Source organism: Mustela lutreola, chromosome 6, assembly GCF_030435805.1.
Source record: "Mustela lutreola isolate mMusLut2 chromosome 6, mMusLut2.pri, whole genome shotgun sequence".
Classification (NCBI taxonomy): Eukaryota; Metazoa; Chordata; class Mammalia; order Carnivora; family Mustelidae; genus Mustela; species Mustela lutreola.
This window is the reverse complement of record NC_081295.1, coordinates 72,893,431-72,916,261: the sequence shown is the minus strand read 5'-3', so window position 1 is coordinate 72,916,261 and position 22,831 is coordinate 72,893,431. Positions and strand designations below refer to the sequence as shown.

The following is a 22,831-nucleotide window of genomic DNA, read 5'->3' as shown; positions in this document are numbered from 1 at the left end:
TGTAAACATTTCTATTGTGTAAACATGGGAGTGGAACTATTGTGTCATGCTAGTTATTTTCTTATATATTCACTTTTTACCACCATCACTTTATTCTTCATATCAGTAAACACTGCAATGAAAGGACATGACTAACATTTTTAACCTAAAAAAATATATATAACCTAACTTTTCTCTTTCCTGTGAGAAAATTATCTGACACTTCTCAAAAAATATAACCAGGTTTTTTATTATTTTATTTCAATATAAACTATACATTAAAATTTCATTTGTGATCTTATTTCCTATAACCCATGTTTACCATAAGCCCTAATTTATAATCCACAAATTCCCTACCATGAGGGTTCCTTGAAATCACAAAACAGCACAGTTCTAAAACTTGTTGGAAGCACTGGAAAACATCTGTTCATATGGGAAAAAATTGCAAATCATTAACCTGACAACAAATGTTGTGCTTATATCTGGAATGCATGCTACTTCATTGAGTTTTATGATCAAAAAGGAATTTGGAAATTCTCTCTAAGAGACTAAAGTCTTTATTCTAAGTCCCTTTTCCAACATGAATGAGCTTAACACACCATTTTAAACTATGGCCCAAAAAACCTCATAATTTTACCATATCGCCAGCTTTTTGACATTAAACAGACTTCTAAAAACAGTCATCCATGTTGTTTTACGCATCCCTAGTTCACTGAGCTTGTACAAGGAGGTTAATTTAGGTAATGTATTTTGTCATTGTTTTCTAAATATCTAGAGTGAATGACCTAATGTTTAGACTCGGTAATTATATTGAGATCTTACAGGAAAGAACACTCCCTAAAGATACATCCAAAAACCACTGTGATATATACCTTATGAATTACCCAAGGTTAGCTGAGGGAACTCAAGTGTTTGCTTTTGTGCACTCTATTTTTTTAATTTACCTAATAATTTGTATGTCATTTTAAACAATAAAAAATGACTGACAAATCAATTGTGAGCTAAAGATAATAAGTGAGAGATTTATCTTTTTAAATGTATTTCCATACATAAATTATTTTATTTATTTATTTGTTTATTTTAGACAGAGGGAGAGAAAACAGGGAGCAGGGGAGGGGGAGAGGGAGAGAATTTTTAAGCAGCCACCTCACTGAGCGGAGAGTCAGACATGGGCTCAATCTCACAACTCTGAGATCATGAACTGAGCCCAAACCAAGAGTCAGATGCTTAAAGGACTAAACTACCCAGGTACCTCTCCATATATAAATTATTTTAAATGTCAAATGCTATCAGGTATTATGGTTAAAGTATTTGTAGTATATCATTTTTCCTTTAAAACAGGTATTTGGCTGCTTTTCTGTTCTTTGGTGTTTTACCCCATATTTAAGCATTTATTAACTGACACAAATACTGTATAATGTAAGTGATTTGAAAAACATAAAAAGTCGATCGCCATTTTTTAATGACACCTACCATGGCAAGTATAACAGCTACTCCACTACCCCATTACTTCTGTGACAGGATGCAGTGTCCTTTCATTTTGGGTTGCTTCTAATACATTCTCAGTACTGTCCACAGGTATTTTCAGCAACTGTTCTCACAATGGTAGTTAATTTCAGGGGCCATTTTTACCCATACAAAACGAGTAACATAAACAATTTCACAGTCTTACATCAAACAATAAGGTCATGAAGGCCATGTCTCAGGTCATTAAAAGATAATGCAAAGACCTAGTTTAACGTCTTATAGCTGAAAGGGATCTTAGTTTCTACCCACATCTCTGTTCATAGATAAGGAACTTATCTATAAAATAGACTCAAAAGTTCAATGAATTCTCTAAGTACATACACTTAAGTGGGTTGGAAGGGTTAAAAGTTTCAAATTAAAGTTAGAAGAAACAGTTCGGCATCTTGATTTCTTGTAGTCATTCTGCACCAAGTAAACAAGACTTGACATCAATTTTTATGAGTTGACTTGCAGATTCATTATGGAATCCAGATTCTTTCTGCTTTATTATATTTCTACCACTTTATTTATTTTTTTTAAAGATTTTATTTATTTATTTGACAGAGATCACAAGTAGACAGAGAGGCAGGCAGAGAGAGAGGACAAAGCAGGCTCCCCGCTGAACAGAGAGCGCGATGCGGGGCTAGATCCCAGGACGCTGGGATCACGACCTGAGCCGAAGGCAGAGGCTTTAACCCACTGAGCCAAGCAGGCGCCCCTATTTCTACCACTTTAAATCACTGGCCACATTCAGAGTGATTCACTATATATTTATATAAAATAACTAATCTCAATTCATTTGAAAATATCCCTCAACTAAGTAATGGATAGTTTTCAGTATTAAACACAAAGAAGGTAGATTTAAAAAAAATGGCTTAAGTTAATTTAAGTGGTATTACTGAGAAAGTAGAAAAGCTTTTTTAAACAATAAGGCAAATATGTTAACTGCTGAGGAACTGGGTAATCTCACTGTCAAAACAGAAGAAAAATACCCAAATTCACCTTAGGATGTGTAAAGAGGAGAAAAAGGAAAGCAGATTAGATGTTTAACAGAATTATTTTTTATCTCTCATCTTTCTTTGGAAAATGACAGAAGGAATATTTTTTAAAACTATTCTGAAATAGGCCAATCCACAAAGTAGGAAACAAACAATAAATGAGCAGCATTTTGACTGCAACCCACTCAGACCAGCAGGGCCAGAAAGTCTTTGTTGCCACAAGGCAGCTGGTGTCTGAGTACACAAAACCCTTTTATTTCAATGCCACATTAAATCCTGGGGCATAAAACCAGAGGCAGACTACAGAGTCTCTAGTTCTCCAATACAAGACTGTATGGATCACAACTAAAGTCAAATGCCAACTAAAGTTCCCACCTAAATAAGAAAAATTAACTGAAGAGGAAAAAATGTCTAAAAATTGTTTATTTAGTCTGAGAGAGAGAAAGAGGGATTCCGACTTCATGTTTAGCTGATGAAATGGCTGCATATTATATAGTACCCTCTCTATAAATAATTATCTTTTTTTTTAAGATTTTATATATTTATTTGACAGACAGAAATAGCAAGAGAGGGAACACAAGCAGGGGGAACGGGAGAGGGAGAAAGAGGCTTCATACTGAACAGGGAGCCTGATGTGGAACTCGATCCCAGGATCCTGGGATCATTACCTGAGCCAAAGGCAGATGCTTAAGGACTGAGCCACCCAGGCACCCCTATAAATAATTATCTTGTATTTCAATGTCTATAGAGGAAATCTGCATAATCACAAAAAAAAAAAAATAGGGGCTTCGTTTCCTTTTCACATATTCAGGATGATATCCCAATACCTGCAAATCAAATGAATTACAAAAATAGTGATAATTACGTCTATGAGTATATGGGTTATGACATCCAAGGAGACATGAGGATTTGGTAAGAAATTTATAACCTCTAGTACAATATAAGATACTCTACTAGGTATGACTTAAAAAATCATTTATTATAATCATGACCCCAACCCCCCACAACCTAATGATTATCCCCAACACGAATTTCACCTCTTTAAAAAGATGGTAAAATGAATGCTGAGGTCTATGTCCAAAAAACTATGCTAATCTTACAAAGATTTTTCTCTTTTGGTCCCTATTGACAGTCTCGGGAATTTAGTTCTAACCAATTAAATCCCTTCCTTCATTCTGATGCAAATGGCACACCAAAATAAGAAGTGCTCAGGGAATATTATTACATACCTTCTAGCCTCAAATATTTAGCTCAACAGCGGTCTTTCCTTGGGCCAGTCTCCTGACTTTAGAGCTGCTCTCAGCCCCTCCTGCCCCTACCCTTAGTGCTCCAGGACTGGCAGATACTCTCTGAAGACATGGCACATGATCTCTGAGTCTTTCAAAGCTTTCTGTGATGTACCCTTTACATTTCTCCAACATATGCTAAATTGTAATTCATTAAATACATATTTACTGAGGATTTAATATGTGCAAAGCAAATGTTTGGACCTCATTTGTTATTAACCCTTGTACACAAAAGTTCTAAAAAAAAATTTAATTGGCCCTCTTCCAATTCATATTTCCAGAAGTACTCCCAAAGGTTTCTTAAACTATTTTTCAAATGTACCAGAGTATGACAGTTCCTACTTAAGTGACATGCTCTTATAAGTTGAGTTTTCAAAACATTAAATGAGGAAATTTTCATTTTTTCCTACTTTGAATGGGTTTAGAAAAAAAATTATTTTTACAGTCATACATAACTTTAGAGAAACATCAGGTTTCACTAAAACTAACCCAAATATTTATTAACTATGTACTGTCATCTACTTTATTCATCTTCTCAAAACGGAAATATCTGAGATGAATCTGCTGTCAATTAAAACAAACCTACACAAGAGAACTTGTCTCTCTCTCTCACACACACACACAGGAATGACACCAGAAGCAGTACTCTGTGATTTTTTAAAAATCAAGTGTAACCGTTGGTTCAGCTGTCCACTTGGCCTTACCTGCAGCCATAACTTGTTATGCACAGCATCTCTCCCCGTAGCAATACACTGAAATGTAGCATTCTGCCCTGCATTGACCTCCACGTCCCCCAGACGGAGAAAATGAGGAGATTTATCTGTGAAGGCAGAAAAGAAATATATTATTTTCACATGAAGAAAACATGCCGTGTGACTTTTTCCCAAGAGAATAATGATAATAGTTTTACCTTTGGCCAACACGAATACCATATGGAAGAAAATGGAGTTTTCTTTGTGATGAGATACAACCCCCACTCACAATCCTCTCGCCCCCTCATAACTGCTAGAGCATTGTTGTATACAGAGACAGCAGTCAATAACTACTGCTCACGGTTGGCCACAGCATGTTGTGTATGGGTGATAATAAAACAGTGACACGTCAAAGAAAGCAAAAGAGGTCAAATAATCACTGAAAAGGAATCACTCAAACAGGCATAAATCAGAGCATAATAGAAAAGTATAATGAAAACATACAACAATATCTAACATTCTGACGTAGACATGGTTGTCAAACTATTAATTTACAACTTAACCAGTGAGATCGTCTCTCTTTCAAAAAAGGAATTTTTTTCAATAGCTGTAATTCTCTAGTACTTCAAAGAACAAGAGAATATTTTCGTTTCTCTCAAATGAAATATCTGCTTCACGGTTGCTAAATCTACTTCTTATTCCTTCATAGTTGGAAGGAAGTTACCCTAACGCAGTATCAGACCAACAAAAACTGATGACTGTAATCAAAACCTACATGACTTATGTAACTCTCAAATTAGTGTTCTCTACAATTACCCTTTAAAACTGAAGTTTACTGATGTTTTCAACAGAAAGAAAGTAAACATACACAGGAAAAGTTAAGCCTCGATAAGGAAAAGCAAGCTCATAGAGGACCATATCACAGTAAAACTGTCACTGTGCTTAATTCCTATTTTTATTTGTTTACTTCTGAGAGCCTTTCTTTTACATTGCTCTTCCAGTAAGTGTAAACAAACAGTAGACAAAAACATCACGCTCATATACTAATGGACTGGAAGAATTTATGAGCAAACCAACTTGAACTTTGAATGAGATGATTTTGCTCCTCTTTTTCTTAGAATGTACTGAATGGAATCACCTGTTTGACCCTTGCCCGCTACCTCTTTCTGCAGCACCTCGTCTTGGTGTAGCCTTTAAAAAGGGAAATGCTTGAACTAGAACAGTGGTTCTCAAATCGTGAACTCAAAGCCGGCAGCTGCAGCACCACCAGGGAACTTATCACAAGGGTAAATTTTCCAGCCCCACCCCAGACTTACTGAATCACCACCAAGGCCACCAAGAGGCCACACAAACCGTGATCTGCTACTCCTGTAGGAGATGCTGATGCACAATGGGGTGTAACAAGCTCTCAAAAGGAGCACAGCCATGGCCGCTGGCATAGTGCTCCCCCCTCCACCCCATTCACAGTGCTTACAGTATGTGAGAAAATTTCCACCGGGAGGATTACTGAACAGATCATCTAGAATTCATGGGCCCTGTAAAATACTGCTGTTGGGAGATATAGGTAAAGTCTGAATTTATGCCAGCTGTTTTATGTCTGGCTAGACTGAATGCATGTAACAAATGTCTTTCAGGAAATGTGATGTACACACAAAAATTAGTCACACCATCTGAAGATGAACCAATGGGCATCTAAGGACAACAAAACCATGTGTTCATCCACTGAGCTCTTTGTTTTGTTTGCTTTTTATCATCTTGTTGTTTCATATGGATTAACCAGAAACTTATTATAAAAAATTTAGTCTGAAGCTTGGAGTATGGCAAACTAATTCATTCTCTTCCCTTCAACTTCCTTTTTTTTTTTTTTAAGATTTCATTTATTTATTTGAGAGAGAGCGCACACATGAATGAGGGGAGGGAAAGAAGGAGAGGGGGAAGTAGACGCCACACTGAGTAGGGAGCCCAATTTGGGGTTCAATCCCAGGACCCTGGGCTCATGACCTGAGCTAAAGTCAGACACTTAACTGACTGAGCCACCCAGGTGCCCCTTTCCTTCAACTTTCAACTGAGCATGTCACATGTTAGTAAGGTTTCAGTTAGTTTCCTTTCAGTTGAGCTCTAATTTGTTATTCTTCTTTGCTTTCCTAGACTACTTAATAAAACCAAAAGATGGAGTCTGCCCTATCTAGAGTTTCATTTAAATTTGCATTTTGTTTTCTATAATTAAATAATTAAAAGAACTCTTCAGTATGTGTACAATTGCTTACAATTCTGAAAACGATTTGAATAAAAAATTCTAGAAATACTTCAGTGTTCTTTTAAAACTGAACGGAAGGTTAGGACTAACAACAAAAGAGACAGCCACAACCAAGTGATAAACAGACAACAGTCACTGCCAATATAAAACAAGTGTTGAAAGGACATAGAAAAATACAAATCTTAATCACAACCTACCACAGGGATAGCTTAGCACTTGGATGTCATCAATGGCAATATAACCACTCCTGCCTCCTGAGACTTCAGCTTCAAATATTACCTGTCAGGAAGAAATCGAAAACATTTACAATCATTTTTAAGGAATTTTCACAGTAAAAGAAGAATAACTAAGTAAAAGAAGAATAGGTACACTTAGGAAAATTAAATTTGAGTTTTATCCTGTAAGAATTAAAAATTTATTTTATACTGTAAAGTAATTTCCTAAATCTTATTCAGTGAGCAAACAAAAACATTATTGAGGTCGAGCAGCTAAAAAAATTATTCAAGCAATTGTTACTATGTGTTAGAATTCCTGAATGGGCATCATCTGGGCAGAATGAATAGGCAATACAGCTAATCTCATATCCCTGAATTTTCTCTTATTGATTTTCTCCATTTTTGTTATCTATTTAAAGTACAATGAACACATACAATGTATCAGGCAGTAGTGAAAATACCAAATGATCTACTTTTCTTTTTTTACCTTATTTTTTAAAAGATTTTGTTTATTTATCTGACAGAGAGAGACACGGCGAGAGAGGGAACACAAGCAGGGGGAGTGGGAGAAGGAGAAGCAGGCTTCCTGCAGAGCAAGGAACCTGACAGGGCTTGATCCCAGGACCCCAGGATCCTGACCTGAGCAGAAGGCAGATGCTTAACAACTGAGCCACCCACGTGCCCCCTACACCCCCTATACCCACTACACTTTTAAATAGCTAAACCTTCAAAGACAGAGACCATCGGCTAGATTAGCAGTATTCCAGGCAATAGGAACAATGTACAGTGGAATAGAACAGAGGTGTGTTTGGGGGGAGCCAAATGAATGTCATCTGTATGGCTACAAAGGTTCAAAAGGGAAGAGGTACGATTAGAGAGCTAGGCATGGAAGACCTTAAATACCATTGGACTAAAATCAGGAATACATTCTGTCGATAATTCCACATTAATAAATATTAAACACAAACGTTTCCATATTTACATATAAGCTCACATTACAAAGTTCTGTTGTTACAATCGATAGAAAAGCTTCATATAGCCTTTGATTTTTTTTAATAATATGTAGTGTGACTTTTCAAGAGAAACCATATTTAGCATGCCACATTTCAACATTTTATTTGACTATGGCCTCCTTTATTCATGGAGATACATAGATTATTTTTAGAGTATTCTGCAAAACATTTGGGAAATGTGCTGGAAATTAATGTTTAAAGTAGCAATATAGTATATTAGAAATATATATGCCTGTAAGGTGGAGGATGGACTAAAAGAAACCAAGACTGGAAACAGTTAAGCAATGTGCTAGTAGGAGTGGACATAGAGAGATATAAACAAAAAGGAAAGATAAAAATAATGTTACAGATATAGATAAAATTTTTTGGCTTGTGAGTTATGGTAAAATACAGGGCAATTCTAACTCCAGGCTTGCAACACTAGGTGAATGGTACTATCAGAGTCCCTAACCAGAACTAGTGATACAGAAAAAGGTACAAATTTTAGGGAGAAGAAAACTAAGCACATTTCAAATCTGATTTGCCTAAGGTACATATGGGGTAAAGGCTTACAGCATAACTGGACAAACATATCTCAAAAATAAGAGATAGATCCACAATAAAGCCATAGATTTGGAAGTCATCATCATGGAAATGAGTTACAGATTTACAAGTTAACATGATTAGTGAATAAGATGGCACTGGAGAAAACCACTGAAATTGAAAGCAGCAATACAACAGCAGAAGTAAAGCCAACAAAGTATGATTCAGACATAATGTCCAAGGAAAGAAGAGAAGTATCAGAAGTTTTGAGGCAGGTCAACACTCCCACAAAAAAAAAAAAAAAAAAAAAGAAGAAGAAGAAGAAGAAGCTTGGAAAGTAATAACTGTACCTTTAAAATATCAGATATCTGCATAAACAATGGCATTTAGATGAACACAAATTTTAGGAGGACAGAGCCTCTCCAATGTGACCCCTGATCTTCGGCCATGTCTCCTTTCCCATAGGAATTATTTGCCAATTCCAGGATCAGGGTGTGGTTCTAGCTTAGCACAGACAGCAGGTCCTCTGCTGGGAGAGTATAAACAGTAACCCTTGCTGTGCAGCACTTCGGAAATTTGAAAGTCTAGATTAAAAAAAAAAAAAAAATGTTGGCTGTGGCAAAAAATATGAAATGTAGGGGAGAGGTCAAGAAAAACTAAAATTAAAAAGTATCAATTGGAATTAACCATTAGGAGTTTTCTGGTAATGTCTGGCAGACAGTTTTGCCAAATGGAAGGGGTAGAAGATTGAGTGACTGAGTTGATAGTGACTAACATTCACTGAACACTTACTATTTACAAGAGACTATCCTAAGCTAGCATGCACATCATCACACTCACGTATGTCATTCTCTCTCTCATCTCTCCTATCACCCAGACACAGACACACACACACACAAACACACACACTTAATCCTCACTACAATCATATAAGGTTAGTATTATTTTCATCCTTAATTTAAAGAAAAGTTAAGTAACTGGACCAAAGTCGTAACCATTAACAAGTAGTGGGGCCAGGAAAGAGCTGAGCCCAACTGCCTCCAGCTTCTATTGTTCCATCAATTTTACTACACTGTCAAGATAAAGAACCAAATGCAGAGAGAGCATTTCTTTTTTTTTTCTTCTTTTAAAATTTAATATAATTTTTTTCAGTGTTCCAAAATTCATTGTTTATGCACCACACCCTGTGCTCCATGCAATACGTGCCCTCCATAATACCCACCACCAGGCTCACCCAGCCTCCCAATTCCCCCTCCAAAACCCTGTTTGTTTCTCAGAGTCCATAGTCTCTCATGATTAGTCTCTCTTTCCAATTTCCCCTAATTCACTTCTCTTCTCCATTTTCCATGTCATCCATGTTATTCCTTATGCTCCACAAGTAAGTGAAACCATATGATAACTGACTGAGAGCATTTCTTTTAAACAGGCTTTAAATTTCTTTAGAAAGTCTAAAAAGTTAAACTTTAACGATTAACATCATTTCAAATAGTACTTCCTTTAAACATTATACTGACTAGATAGCAGTATCATCAACATTACACACTTTCCACTGTCTTCCTATATTCCTATACCCACCCCAAAGCCAATACCCAGGGGACACAGTAGACCAGGTGGCTGGTTGGTCTCCCATCCATCCGTTCCCATCACAAACCTTCCCCTGTGATACTTCATTCTTACTTTGTTTGTCCTTTATGATTACTGATGTCACTGGCATAAGCTGAAGCTGAGAAGGAGAACGGGGTCTTTGTGGGAAGAGAAATACTTCACAATGAAGGATGGCAAATCTATGAACACAGAAATGTGTGTATATGCCTGTGCAAGCACACATGTGATTTACATTTCATGTAAGTATATCTGAAATGAAAACGATTGTCATGACACTCTCCACATATTGGAACAAAGGCTTAGCAAGAAATAGAGGTGAGAATCAGAGATGTTAAATAAAGTGTAACTTGGAGTGGCTGTGGTAGAAGTCCCTTTCCTGGTGCTGAAAAAACTTGTACTTGACTCCCAACTCTCCTGTTTACAGATTCTTGAGCAAATCCTATAACTTTTGCAGCCAAATCCCAAGTCCTTATCATGGATATAATGCAACTTTCATTATAGAGCTTTATGAGAAGTAGACAATAACAGATGTGAAAGTGCTATATATCCCCAAAGGTAAGCTCATCCACACTATTAATTAATGTGTGAGATTTGTGTAAGTGTATCCTACGAAAATAAGTTTTACTTGCTTGAACAGTAGTTCAGGAGAAGGGAAGGTAGAGAATGAAAAAGTCAGAAAACTGTTTTTGAAGAAAAAAACTACATTTTTTAATGAATGGACCACATATTTGTGTAATTAATCATTGTTGGTTATTTCACTTCCTTTGTAGTCAACATTAAATTATTTTAATTTCTTAAGTTTATCTTAGTTTTACTTTCTCCAATTGTTCTACTTCCTTTGCTTCATATAGGTGATAAGCTTATATATGTTTACTCCACCTCCTGAGACAAAGTTTCTTACTTGTTCATTTAAATGAGCTTTTATTCTGGACAATAAATTTAGGCCTGGATTTAAAAGAGGAGCAAAAGAATCGGTCCTTTATTAGAGAAAAGAAGTGTTTCTGTTTTTAGTGACCTCATTTTCTCTGCTAAGTGTTGTATTTGCCTCATTAACAAGAGCTGGAGGAAATTTCTAAGATCAGATTCCTTTACTATGAAGGATCTAATCAGCTTTATCACTTCAACGGAGCCCTCACCTTGTAAGGCTCTTGTGTCCAGTCAGGAGAAACAAATCGCAGTAACTTAATTACGCAAAGCTTGCTTGAGCAAACGCTCAGGTCACATCTAATGTCTGGTGTCAGGTAGTCAACCAGGGCTTCCCACAAGAAGAGAGCAAAGGAAGCCATACCAGATGTCAACTTTCACCTATCTAAGAGGCCAGCCTGGGAGCAGAGTGGACGGACTCTGCTTTGCATGCTGTTTTCACTCCACTCCATTACCTGAAATACTGAAGGTAATGATTCCAATCAAATTTTTGCTACTCTAGCAACATTCTTGGATTGTTAACTAAATAAGTGAAGTAAGGCTGAATTAAAATAGGGGAAAAGGCTAACCCTAAAGAACAAGAACTTCATCCTTTAGCAAACTGAATTAATGCAGAGAATGTACCTCATATAAAGGAAAGCTGAACTCGAAGTCAGGAACCCTGTGATCTAATTGCTATCACCTGTAACACAAGCAATTGATTTAACTGGGTCTTCCTCCTTCCTCCCCTCATCTGGCCCATACTGGACTTGCTTACATCACAAGTTTGAGGTGAAGACTGAATGATATATGCACAATGATTAAATGATACATGAAATACATGTAAAATAAGATAATTAGGGATATGAGAAAAATCTGGAGGAAAATACCCATAGCTTCGTCCTTAATTTTCTTTCAATATTATCAGTGTTAAGAGTATAGACCCCAAAGTCAGAGATATTATCTTACTTTTTTTTTTTTTTAAAGATTTTATTTATTTATTTGACAGAGAGACAGTGAGAGAGGGAAGACAAGCAGAGAAGCAGGAGCCAGAGAACCAGGCTTCCCGCTGATCAGGGAGCCTGACATGGGACTCGGGACTCGGTTCTAGGACTCTGGGATCATGACCAGAGCCGAAGACAGGTACTTAATGACTGAGCCACCCAGGTGCCCCTAGTTTACTTTTTTTAAGGGTAACTTTAAATTATGAAAAAAATGTATGTAAAGTTGTGCCTGAAATTACCTTTGCAATTTTGTATATAAAATTACTTTGGTGACTTATGTAAAATCTAAGCCTCAATTTCTTTTTTTTTTTTTTTAAGATTTTGTTTATTTATTTGAGAGAAAGAGAGACAGAGACAGAGATAGCAAGAGAGAACAAGCAGAGAGGGAGAGGGAGAAGCAGGCTCCCTGATGAGCAGGGTGCCCAACATGGGGTTGGATCCTAGGACCCCAAGATCATGACCCGAGCCAAAGGCAGACGGTTAATTGACTGAGCCACCCAAAAGAGAAACTGTTAGTAACCACATCAGGGCTTAAGGAAAGATTAAATGAGATATGCACGTGAAATATTTAGCACAGCCCCTGGCACACAGTAAGTGAACTAGGTTAAGGAGCACTATCATGGGAGAAAGCGTCCATAAAGAACATATGTAATAAAGTGAAATTTCTTCTCTTTCCCTTCTCTTTTTCATAAAAAACTTTACCCTCTGCCCCAATTTGGGGGAAAAAAGTAGAGACACCTGGCTGGCTCAGTCATAAAGCATGTGACTCTTGATCTTGGGGGTTGTGAGTTGAAGCCCCATGTTGGGTGTAGAGATTATTTAAAAATCATTTTTTTAAAATGTGGATATACTATATATTATGAACAGAAGTATGTCAGAATCATTAAGTATAATTGACCTCTCTCTCTCATGTGAACTTTAAACGCGGCAGCTTCTTAAGGATATAGACTAGGCTACCTTCTCTCTTTTTGCCATACCTTCTACCACGATAGGATTGAGAATGATGAGCCTGCAAAAGGATGAAGGTATTGAAAAAAAAGAAGAAAAAAGTGTGTAGAGATATTAAAGGAAAGTGAAGGTATACAGTGCCACAAAAGGCAATTAAAAAATACCTGAAGTGGGAGATGTAAGAACCAAATCCTGGTAAAACACTAAGTAAAATGAAGATTAAAAATACCCTCTCATACATCTTATAACTCCCTGACCAGTATCTCCCCATTGCCCCAAGCCCTCAAACTCTAGTAAGCACCATTTTAGTCTCTCTTTCTATAAGTTTGGCTTTTTCAGATTCTATGGTATAAATGATATCCCACCAAAGAGTACACACTTCCAGTTATTAAAAAGTTCTGGAGATCTAATTTACAGCAGGGTGACTGAAGTTAGCAATGCTGTATTATACACTTCAAAGTTCCCAGGAGAGTAGGTCTTAAATGTTCTCAACTTAAAAACAAAAAGGCATTACAGGACATGATGGAGATGTTAGCTAAGGCTATGGTGGTAATCATTTTACAATATATAAGTATATCAAATCACACTGTCTGCCTTAAACTTACATATGTTATATGTCAATCATATCTCAATAAAGCTGGGGAAAAATACTCTTATATGTGTCATTGAGGTTAGGAATGACCAAAGGAAGAGCCATATTCTGTATAAAGTAATAGAAATGGAAACCAGGGGTGCCTGGGTGGCTCAGGGAATTAAGCATCTGCTTTCTGCTCAGGTCATGATCCCACGGTTCTGGGATCAAGTCCCAAATTGGGTTCCCTGATCAGCTGGGAGCCTGCTTCTACTCTCCCCTTGCTTCTCCCCCCTGCTCATGTTTTCTGTCAAATAAATAAATAAATTCTTTAAAAAAATAAAAATAAAAGAAATGGGGACCATATTGGACAATGATGAAGATAGCAGAGGAGTGTGATGAATATAAAAACTCCCACAGGAAAGGAATCTGAATTGGTAGAGAGAAATTTACCTAAAAATGGAAGAAGAGGGGTACTGGGCTGGCTCAGTTGGTAGAGCAAGTGAGTCTTGATATCAGGATTGTGAGTTCAAGCCCTTCAATGGGTATAGAGCTCACTTAAAAAAAAAAAAAAAAAACAACCTAAAAATTAAACAAAACTTAAAAATGGAAGAAGATATGGGATCAAGAGAAGTGTTTTAATTTATTATTATTATTGTTACTTTTTAAGGTGGGAAAAAAGTATTTAGAGATTGATGAGGATGATTCAGTTTGATATGGAATTTTGAGTGTATGTGAGAAGGAAATGAAAACTCTTGGTTTGAGATAGGAAAGAACAGAATCCAAATCATAGATCATATGAAGAGGTTCTAGTTTTTTAAAACACAAGGGGAGATGAGGATGAATGAAGACCTGAGTAAGTTTGTAGGATTGGTAAAGGGAGTTTCTACTACATGGCCTCAATTTTCTCAGCTCTATGGGATGAGCTGGTAAAAAGAAGACCAGTTAGAGACTGGAAAGTATTGAGTGGAATAGAATGAAGAGGAGGATTAGAATTGAACAGAAAAAAGTAGTAGGATTTCCAGGAGTGGTGTGATCCCATTCCATTTGCAGTTGAGGACCACGAATCTCTAGTAATCTAACATGAAGTGTGTGACTTTTAAGCAGTTTGCTTGTTTTAAGTTTATAAAAAACTAGCTTGGGGAGAGGGGAAGCAAACAAGGAGTTTACGGAAATGGCAAATATGACCAAAATGATTATGATGAAATCAAACTTTGATACAATAAGCAAGTTGTTAAGAATTGGCAAAAGACAGATGGTTTGATGACCTGGAGGTTCCCTTGAGGTTGATGGATAAGTTCAGCAAAACGAATGAAGGAGAAAGAGATGAGTTTATGTAGTAGTTAGAAAGTGAAATACTACATGCAATGTTAGAACACTTGTGAGATATTACAAGATCCATTTAATCAGCGCAGCAGGTTAAAATAAGGTAGAGGATTTTGGAGATGAAGGGGTGAAGAAACTGTCAATGGACTTTCCATAAAGACAGCACAGTCAGGTTGAAGTGGGCCATGGCAGTGGAGAAAGCAACTCTAAGTGACACCAGTAGAAAAGTTTATGACAAATGGAAGAAAATGACTTAGAGGGAGGCTATGGGAAGGCAATAATGAAGATGATGGCATGAGTGAAAGAAAAGAAACCCAAACAGGTAGGAGTGTTTCCTATCCTCTGACTTAATCCTAAATTACATGGGGATTAATATCTGCTCTGTAAGAGACTGTTTGGGAAGACATGACCTCAGGCTAGAGCTACAAACAGAGCACAATTATAATTACATAATTCATTGTAGAAATACATTTTTGAGATTCATCTCCCCTACTAAAATATAAACTCATTGAAGACAGTGACTTTTCTTGTTCCCCACAGCATCAGTGAACCAACCATAAGAATCCTATTGAGAACTGAGGGTGGAAAGAGTTCCAACGTGTCACACAACAAGTAAGTAATGTAAGTGGATTTTAGTTAATAGTTTGACTCATGGGGAAATATGGGATAAGGTATTTAGTTCACTTTTACTTAACTCGTAAAATTTTGTTGGCATAGTTAAATGACTCTCCCTTGAGAAAGTTCCAAATAATTTTCCCAAGGTAATTTGCAAATCATGAAAACATAATTACTTCCTTTGAATAGTTAAATAAGGAATAAATTTCTGGTTATAGGCCCCAGAAGATCTTATGTTGAGTAAGTCAAATGTCTATGTGGAAACTTCAAAATCTAGAATCTAGTTTCTTTTCAAATGTAGAAATATTCTATTTCTGCTGACACTTAAAGATTAATATGCACATAACTGGCAGGGGATAGCAAAAGGCTAAACCCATAGAGAAGCTTCCACTGAGTGGCAGATCCCATAATTTCAGAAAGACTGTGTATTCAAGTAACAGAGTGTAGATTTCAGAATCTCTGAAATCTTTATCGCTTGCTGTCACCCATTGCAGCTCCTCTCGCAGGTACTGTCAATCTGGAATTCTGCTTTCTAAACTCAAGTTTCACTCAGAGTGTTGAAGAAAAGGAGCTTCTCCATGCCAGACTTGAGTATAGCAGACTGGTTTGCCTATTGAGTCATGTAATGGTTTATTTATAAGAGTCTAATATGCAAAAAATGCCTTTAGTAAAATGCCTTTAGGGCTCTCTGAAACTAATAAATTATTATTCTTTTAACTAATGAACTCTTAACAGTCCTTCTCTATTGGTTGCTGACTTGCTTATTTAGTTCCTTGAAGAAGAGAAATATCTTCCATTGCAATAGGTACATAGAATGTGGAACCAAAAGAAATACTGTTACATTTTGATTTTAGAGCTGCTTCCAAGAATAATCACGAGATTCGCATTATATGTTACCTAAATCTGGGAGAAAATTAAGACATATGGTCAAGCCCTAATTGATTCTTCATCTAGAATTCTTTCCTATTTCAGATTCTAGATACCCTTAGCAGCTCCAGGAATCATGAGTGCATAAGTGTTCAAAATCAGCTCTTTTCCTTAAAATGTCCTGACATTAAATGTGGCCAGCTTCTTAGGAGAACTAGCCCTGTGTCAAGACTTCACATTAGGACTAAACTGTTTGCAGACAGTAATAAAGGTTCCAGAGATTCCAAAACCTGTACTCAATTACCTGAACACACACAGGCTTTTTGTATAGTTATAGGGTCTGCACTTAACAGAAGCTGCTGTTTGGGTTCAGATATTCTCTTTCTTGGGTGCACGCGTGCACACGCATGCACACACTCCCCCCCATCTATCTATCCAAACACCATTATAATAATAAAATAAAGACTTGAGTTGATTCTAGGATGTAAATTCTAAGTGTATTATAGCCAAGTATTCTTGAATAAAATGTCAGTATTACAAAAACACGAGACTTAGCATTACCAATATTTAGGTTATGAGAAGGCCTGCTACATTATCTAACATGGATGAACATATTAGGTATAACAAGATCATACTTGTGTGAAAAGCAACTATACCATCCTTCCACCTGTAATCCTTTGCAGACTGGTATTGTATTTGTCTGATCAACAACAGACATCAGTCCAGGCACACACCAGTGTCCAGGAAACAGTAAAAATGCAGGCCCAGAGATCAAAAGGAGAAAATAAAACTTAAGAGATTTCAAGCCAAAGTAGCCCACATAGAAGAAAAGTCCAAAGAAGACAATTTTCAGAATGCTCCACATTGAAATGAATATGCAAGCCTAGTACATTCCTATACTTCAAATTAGCCCGGGGAGTTGGCTATCCCACCAAAATATCCAGAAGATCTAAATAAAGAACTAACAATAATCATTTTTAGAACTCATGCTAGAATACTTAAGTTGATAAAAGTCTCTGAGTTATTTAAAATTAATTTTCATTCCTAAAATCTTACACTTGCAAAATAATTGTCAATGGCCTTTTTAATTTGAATAGATACTGATATAGGGTAGTATGTATCAAAAACACATGACTCTGGGCGCCTGGGTGGCTCAGTGGGTTAAGCCTCTGCCTTTGGCTCAGGTCATGATCTCAGGGTCCTGGGATGATCTCAGGGTCCTGGGATCGAGCCCCACATCAGGCTCTCTGCTCAGCGGGGAGCCTGCTTCCCCCTCTCTCTCTGCCTGCCTCTCTGCCTACTTGTGATCTCACTCTGTCAAATAAATAAATAAAAATATTTTAAACAACAACAACAAAAACCACATGACTCCATAATGTGGCTAAGAGAGACCCAGACAAACATTTCATCTCTCAAAGCAAACTAAAAACTTGTACCCCAAATAAATAATAATCACAATATAAAAACAAGAGGAGTTTTTTTCTCTGCACAAAAACATGCTCTCTGCATGTTTTCTATTTTATTAAGATATCTTTGGGGGGAAGAGGTACCTGCAGCTTTCTGGAGATGTACATGTCCTTTAACATAATGGAGATGTCCATACATGGACAAGGACACACCAACATCAGGCAGACCCTCAATTTTGTGTTGAGGTTATAGGCCTCAACTCAAATTCCTGTGAGGACCTCATGGGGCCATTGAGAAGATTATCCACTAATGCTAACCCTTTCCTCCCTTTTCTTCTCCAGGGACTGACTATCATAGGTAATGGCATAGCACCCCAGCCAGGGAGAAATAAAGAGGCAAGAGGGCAGTCCCACATGGCACTGATGCTGGAGACCATGAGAAGTACCTCTTAGCTCTTTGGTAATGCAACAAACTCAGCACACATGCTACCTTCCTAATCTCTACCACAAAACATTGTGAACAACCCTACACCCATCTCATTAACCCACCCTTAGAGGACTCCTCCTTCATTCAGTTCAAGGCCCAGTGTGGTAAGAAGGCTGAGACCACAGACTACAGAGCCCATTTCCCCTGCTCTCTCTAGAGGCATCCCCAATTCCAAGGCAGACAGGCAGACAGAGCCCAGTACTATATTTTGAATGCCTGTAATGTGTTCAAAAATAAATTGAAACAGGGCCCACTGTTCATGGCACAACCTAATTTATGTTACAGGATAAGTTTAGCAAAAGAGAGAAAATCAAAAAGGCAATTAGAAGAGGGAAATGAACAAAAGTTAAGTAAAATAATCCAAGATCTAAAAATGCTATAAAACACATTTTTCATCCTGTGGGTCTGTCCTTAGATACATAAGCAAGCAACTTACACCATAAAGATTGGGTATAAGATTGAAAGTAGAGAAGCAAAGAGTTGCAGAAAATTCATCAGCAAAATGTCATTTCTGTATCTTTACTATCATAGCTCCACCATCTGGGTTATATTTTATAGTTAGTTGTCTGAGCCAAAAATAAAAGATGACTAGTTAAGGTTGCTATTTCTATCAACATGACACTGAATTACAGTACTATTTTTCCTCACTTCTAGAGATGTGCCATTTGTCTTCCTACAATCCACAGGCAGAACCTTTTAAATTTTAGCACCAACAGTCCAATCTTACACATAGCAGAAGTAGATCACTTTGCTTGCACAGCTATATCTGAAAAAATGCTCTCCAACTAAACAGTCTGTTCCTTGCCAAACTTGTGACTCTCAAGAGCTTCAATTGATAATTGCAGAGCTCAATTTTTTAAAAAATTAAAATGAGTAGTGAAACCTATACATACTGTCACACTAACCATTACATATGAAATCTGTTGGTAGGACATACTATGTTACAGAGAAAAGCAATCATTAAGTGAACCAAGTGATTAAATGCCACTCAACGGACAGTATAACCAGATCAGTCTACCTCAAAGCAAAGTTCAACTGAAAGGCTAAAATTGAATTCTCACATCACAAATGCAAAAATCTTAATAAGTAATTATTTGGGTAAGACCACATGGGGGGAAAAAAAAAAAGAACTCTTTGCTTTCATCATACGAGTCTAAGAACTAAATAATTTCAAAAATACTATAAACTTTCCCTCCTGGAAAAATAGGTTAGGGTTAGGGTGGGGAGAGATTATGACACAAAGTTAATTAGAGTAATCAGTCTGTGTACTCCTACTTGAATTCAGGGATTTAAAAAACCCTCCATGATTTATTTTTATTATTTTCCTATTTTATTTTATAAGTAAATGGGCAAGTACAGTGACATCTTTGACTGTAAGCACTAAACAGCAAATATAGCTTAGCTATTAGTATATAATTTAAGACATGGTGCTTTTAGCTAGTAAAAAAGCCTGGTGAGCACTCAAAAATATTTACTAGGGGGAGTACTGAACAATACATTTCACGGACAGCTTCTACAAAAGATAACAATGGAATTTTAGAAGATATTCTAGCACTATAATAGGACCAGGCATCCTAGCATTGCTAAAGAAAGAAAGAAAGAAAGAAAGAAAAGAAGGAAGGAAGGAAGGAAGGTACATACACATAAAAATGAACTCACATATTTACTTCAACTTTAAAAAGAAATCTTATTTGAGATAATTAACTAAAAGTGTACAGTCCATTCAATTCTTTGCAGAGTATCAATTAATAAAACAATCGTAAGTTTATAAATCAGCAAAGGAAATGGTCTTCCTTTAAGAATACGTCTTCCTAAAATATTTAAGACAAAAAATTGTTGTGTTGGATATTCAGAAATCGAAGTTACCTAGTATTGAAGCTTCAAATTTCAGTCAAAAAAAGAAGGAAAATGACATCCCTTTCCATATCATAAAGTCAACATCATTTCTGAAGAATACATATAACCCGTCTGGGTGTCTGACAATTAATAAAAATGGTTTATCTGAGGCAAAGAATTTTAGAAATTACAATACTGATGAAAAGAAACCCTGGGAACTCTTTATACAATTACAAAAGCCTGACACTCTATCCACAAGAAAAAAAAAAAAAAAAAGTGATTCACAAACGACTTTTATTATCCATACAAGACAAAAGGAATAGAATAAAAATGGACTTTTAAAACAGATGGAGATCTCTCTCTGCCTGCCTCTCTGCCTACTTGTGATCTCTCTCTGTCAAATAAATAATAAAAATCTTTTAAAAAAAAAATAGATGGAGAGAAATGAACTCTATCATCCCTAAGTACAGGAGATGGAAAAGGAGGGAAAGCCTAATTCCACTGGCAGGATTTAGTTACAGGTGAGGGAAAGTGATAGAAGCTGCCATGACCAAATGTCTCCTTTAAATAAAGACCCTAAAGAATAGAAACCAACTTCCAGTGACTTAGGTGACCTGGAAGAGTCACTCGGACAAATCTAGAAGTAACTTATGGAAACCAAAGACCTCTTAGAGACTTCAGGAGGTATTTAACCTTGTTAAACTTTGGCGTGCCTCTACATATTGTCATTCAAGTATCAACAAATTAGAGAGAACAGCCCAGAATTCTCAACAAGGTATCTGTCAACAGTAGCATCAGCAACATCAAGATACTTGGAGGAATGTATATACCTGAGCCCCACCCACAGAGTTTCCATAGGTGGGGGCCAGGGATCCACAGCCCCTCTAGGTGATTCTGATGCAGCCCACTGTCCAAGAAACACTCATTTAAGTTGATTTACCTTAGTTTCAAGATAAAGAAAATGGGCTGGAAATCTTTGTGCTAGTCCTACAGTTCTTAATGGAAGAGCTGGTTCTAAGAACAGTCTTGTTTTGGTATCTTTTCATTTGCAAGGAAAAGCACTTCACAGTGGGATTTGTGGGTTTTCTTTTTCAGATGCCAGTTAAAATTAAACAAACAAGCAACAAACAAAACCCCTAAGGCTGTATAAAATACTAATTTTTTTAAAAGTTTAAACAATTGGCCACTCACTTATTCATCAAAAAACATATACAGTGCCCAATATTTGATAGATGATAAAAGGAGAGATATACCTAATTTTTTTATTAATTCCTGTCCTAAACAAAGTCACAGTGTGGTAGAAGAGATGAGTGTGTTAGGGAATGACTCTAATACAGCTCTAGGTGATAAAACAGAGGGATAGGAGAGGGTTCAGAAGGGGCAGACTTACTTTTCCTGGGGGGAGAGCCAAAGACTTCAGGGAAAGTGACCTCTGAATGATGGTGTGGTCAAAGGATCCATCCTCATTCCCCAAGCACTTAGTGAGCACACACTAAATACCCCAGCCACTAGGGATATGAAGACTGCAACAAGACAGAGCCACAGCAGCTACGAGGGAAGATCTATAATGTACGCAGAGCACTAGCACACAAGGGACAGGGGCTAGCAATCATTTTCTATCTAGGAAAGCAAACAGTGACTCAAAAAGGAAATGATTCCAGAGCAGTTTGCAAATATAGGGCTAACAGGAATAAGAAAAAAAAGGGGCAGGGGTATCACAGAGCAAATGAGGTGCATTTGCAAAAAGCAGGACAGTAGGAAACTGCTTGACCTACTGGCACAGAAATTTATAGAACTTTTAGGGTTAGTTAGAGTAGTGGAGATAATGCCTACAAAGTAGGAGGCTGAGAGCTTATCTTGTGGAGAGTTTTATGCTGAAAGCAGAAGTCTGTCCTTTATCCTAAAGGTGCTGTAATGCTTTTGAAGTATTTTCTAAATGAGAAGATGTGACAGGTACCCAAATAAAGGACACTGTGGGAGCAACAAGTAGACTGAGGGACTGGAATCTCATAAAAGGACCTAACATGCTTGGGTATTAACCAGCCAGTCAAGAAATATTTATTGCACACTGCTTATGTACAATGATAACAAGATTTTATTCCTACACTCATGTATATATTTATGGAGTAAACAAATATGTATTATTATATTTCCAGGAAAACATATGTGTGCATGTATGCATATAGTTCATTCTTAAATCTAAAATTGCACTAACAAAGGAACACTGCTCAATGCAAATAATTTTAGAGACTTCACTTTCTTTTCAAGTTTCTATTTAAATTCTAGTTAGGGGGCGCCTGGGTGGCTCAGTGGGTTAAGCCGCTGCCTTCGGCTCAGGTCATGATCTCAGGGTCCTGGGATCTAGTCCCACATCCGGCTCTCTGCTCGGCAGGGGGCCTGCTTCCCTTCCTCTCTCTCTGTGATCTCTTCCCTTCCTCTCTCCTACTGTGATCTCTCTCTGTCAAATAAATAAATAAAATCTTTAAGGGGAAAAAATAAATAAATAAATAAATTCTAGTTAGTTAACATATACTATCATATTAATTCCAGGAGTAGAATTTAGTGATTCACCACTTACAGTAACACCAAGTGTTAAAGACTTTACTTCAATGCAATAAGTATCATATGTAATATTTTACACGTAGTATTACTTCAATGTAATATTGTAATAAATATCATAAACATTGTTAAGATTTATATAATTATAAGGAAGTTAGTGTTATAAAATAAAACTTTGCATTCCTTTCACGCTATGTTAAATCCTGTTTTCATAGGAGAGTGGTCAAAATTTATCT

The 22,831-nt window shown here is 36.8% G+C and overlaps 1 protein-coding gene across 5 annotated transcripts in view; it reads right to left on the bottom strand.

The window, feature by feature from the left end:
* Nucleotides 1-22,831, bottom strand: part of PTPRK (protein tyrosine phosphatase receptor type K) — a 565,921-nt gene that overhangs the window by 277,441 nt on the left and 265,649 nt on the right. For all 5 annotated transcript variants that reach the window (XM_059177599.1, XM_059177596.1, XM_059177595.1 and 2 more), the window contains exons 4-5: nucleotides 6,916-6,997; nucleotides 4,474-4,589 (exon numbers count right to left, since the gene is read on the bottom strand). In XM_059177599.1, coding sequence (XP_059033582.1) covers nucleotides 4,474-4,589; nucleotides 6,916-6,997 — 198 coding nt within the window. The remainder of the gene's footprint in view (nucleotides 1-4,473; nucleotides 4,590-6,915; nucleotides 6,998-22,831) is intronic.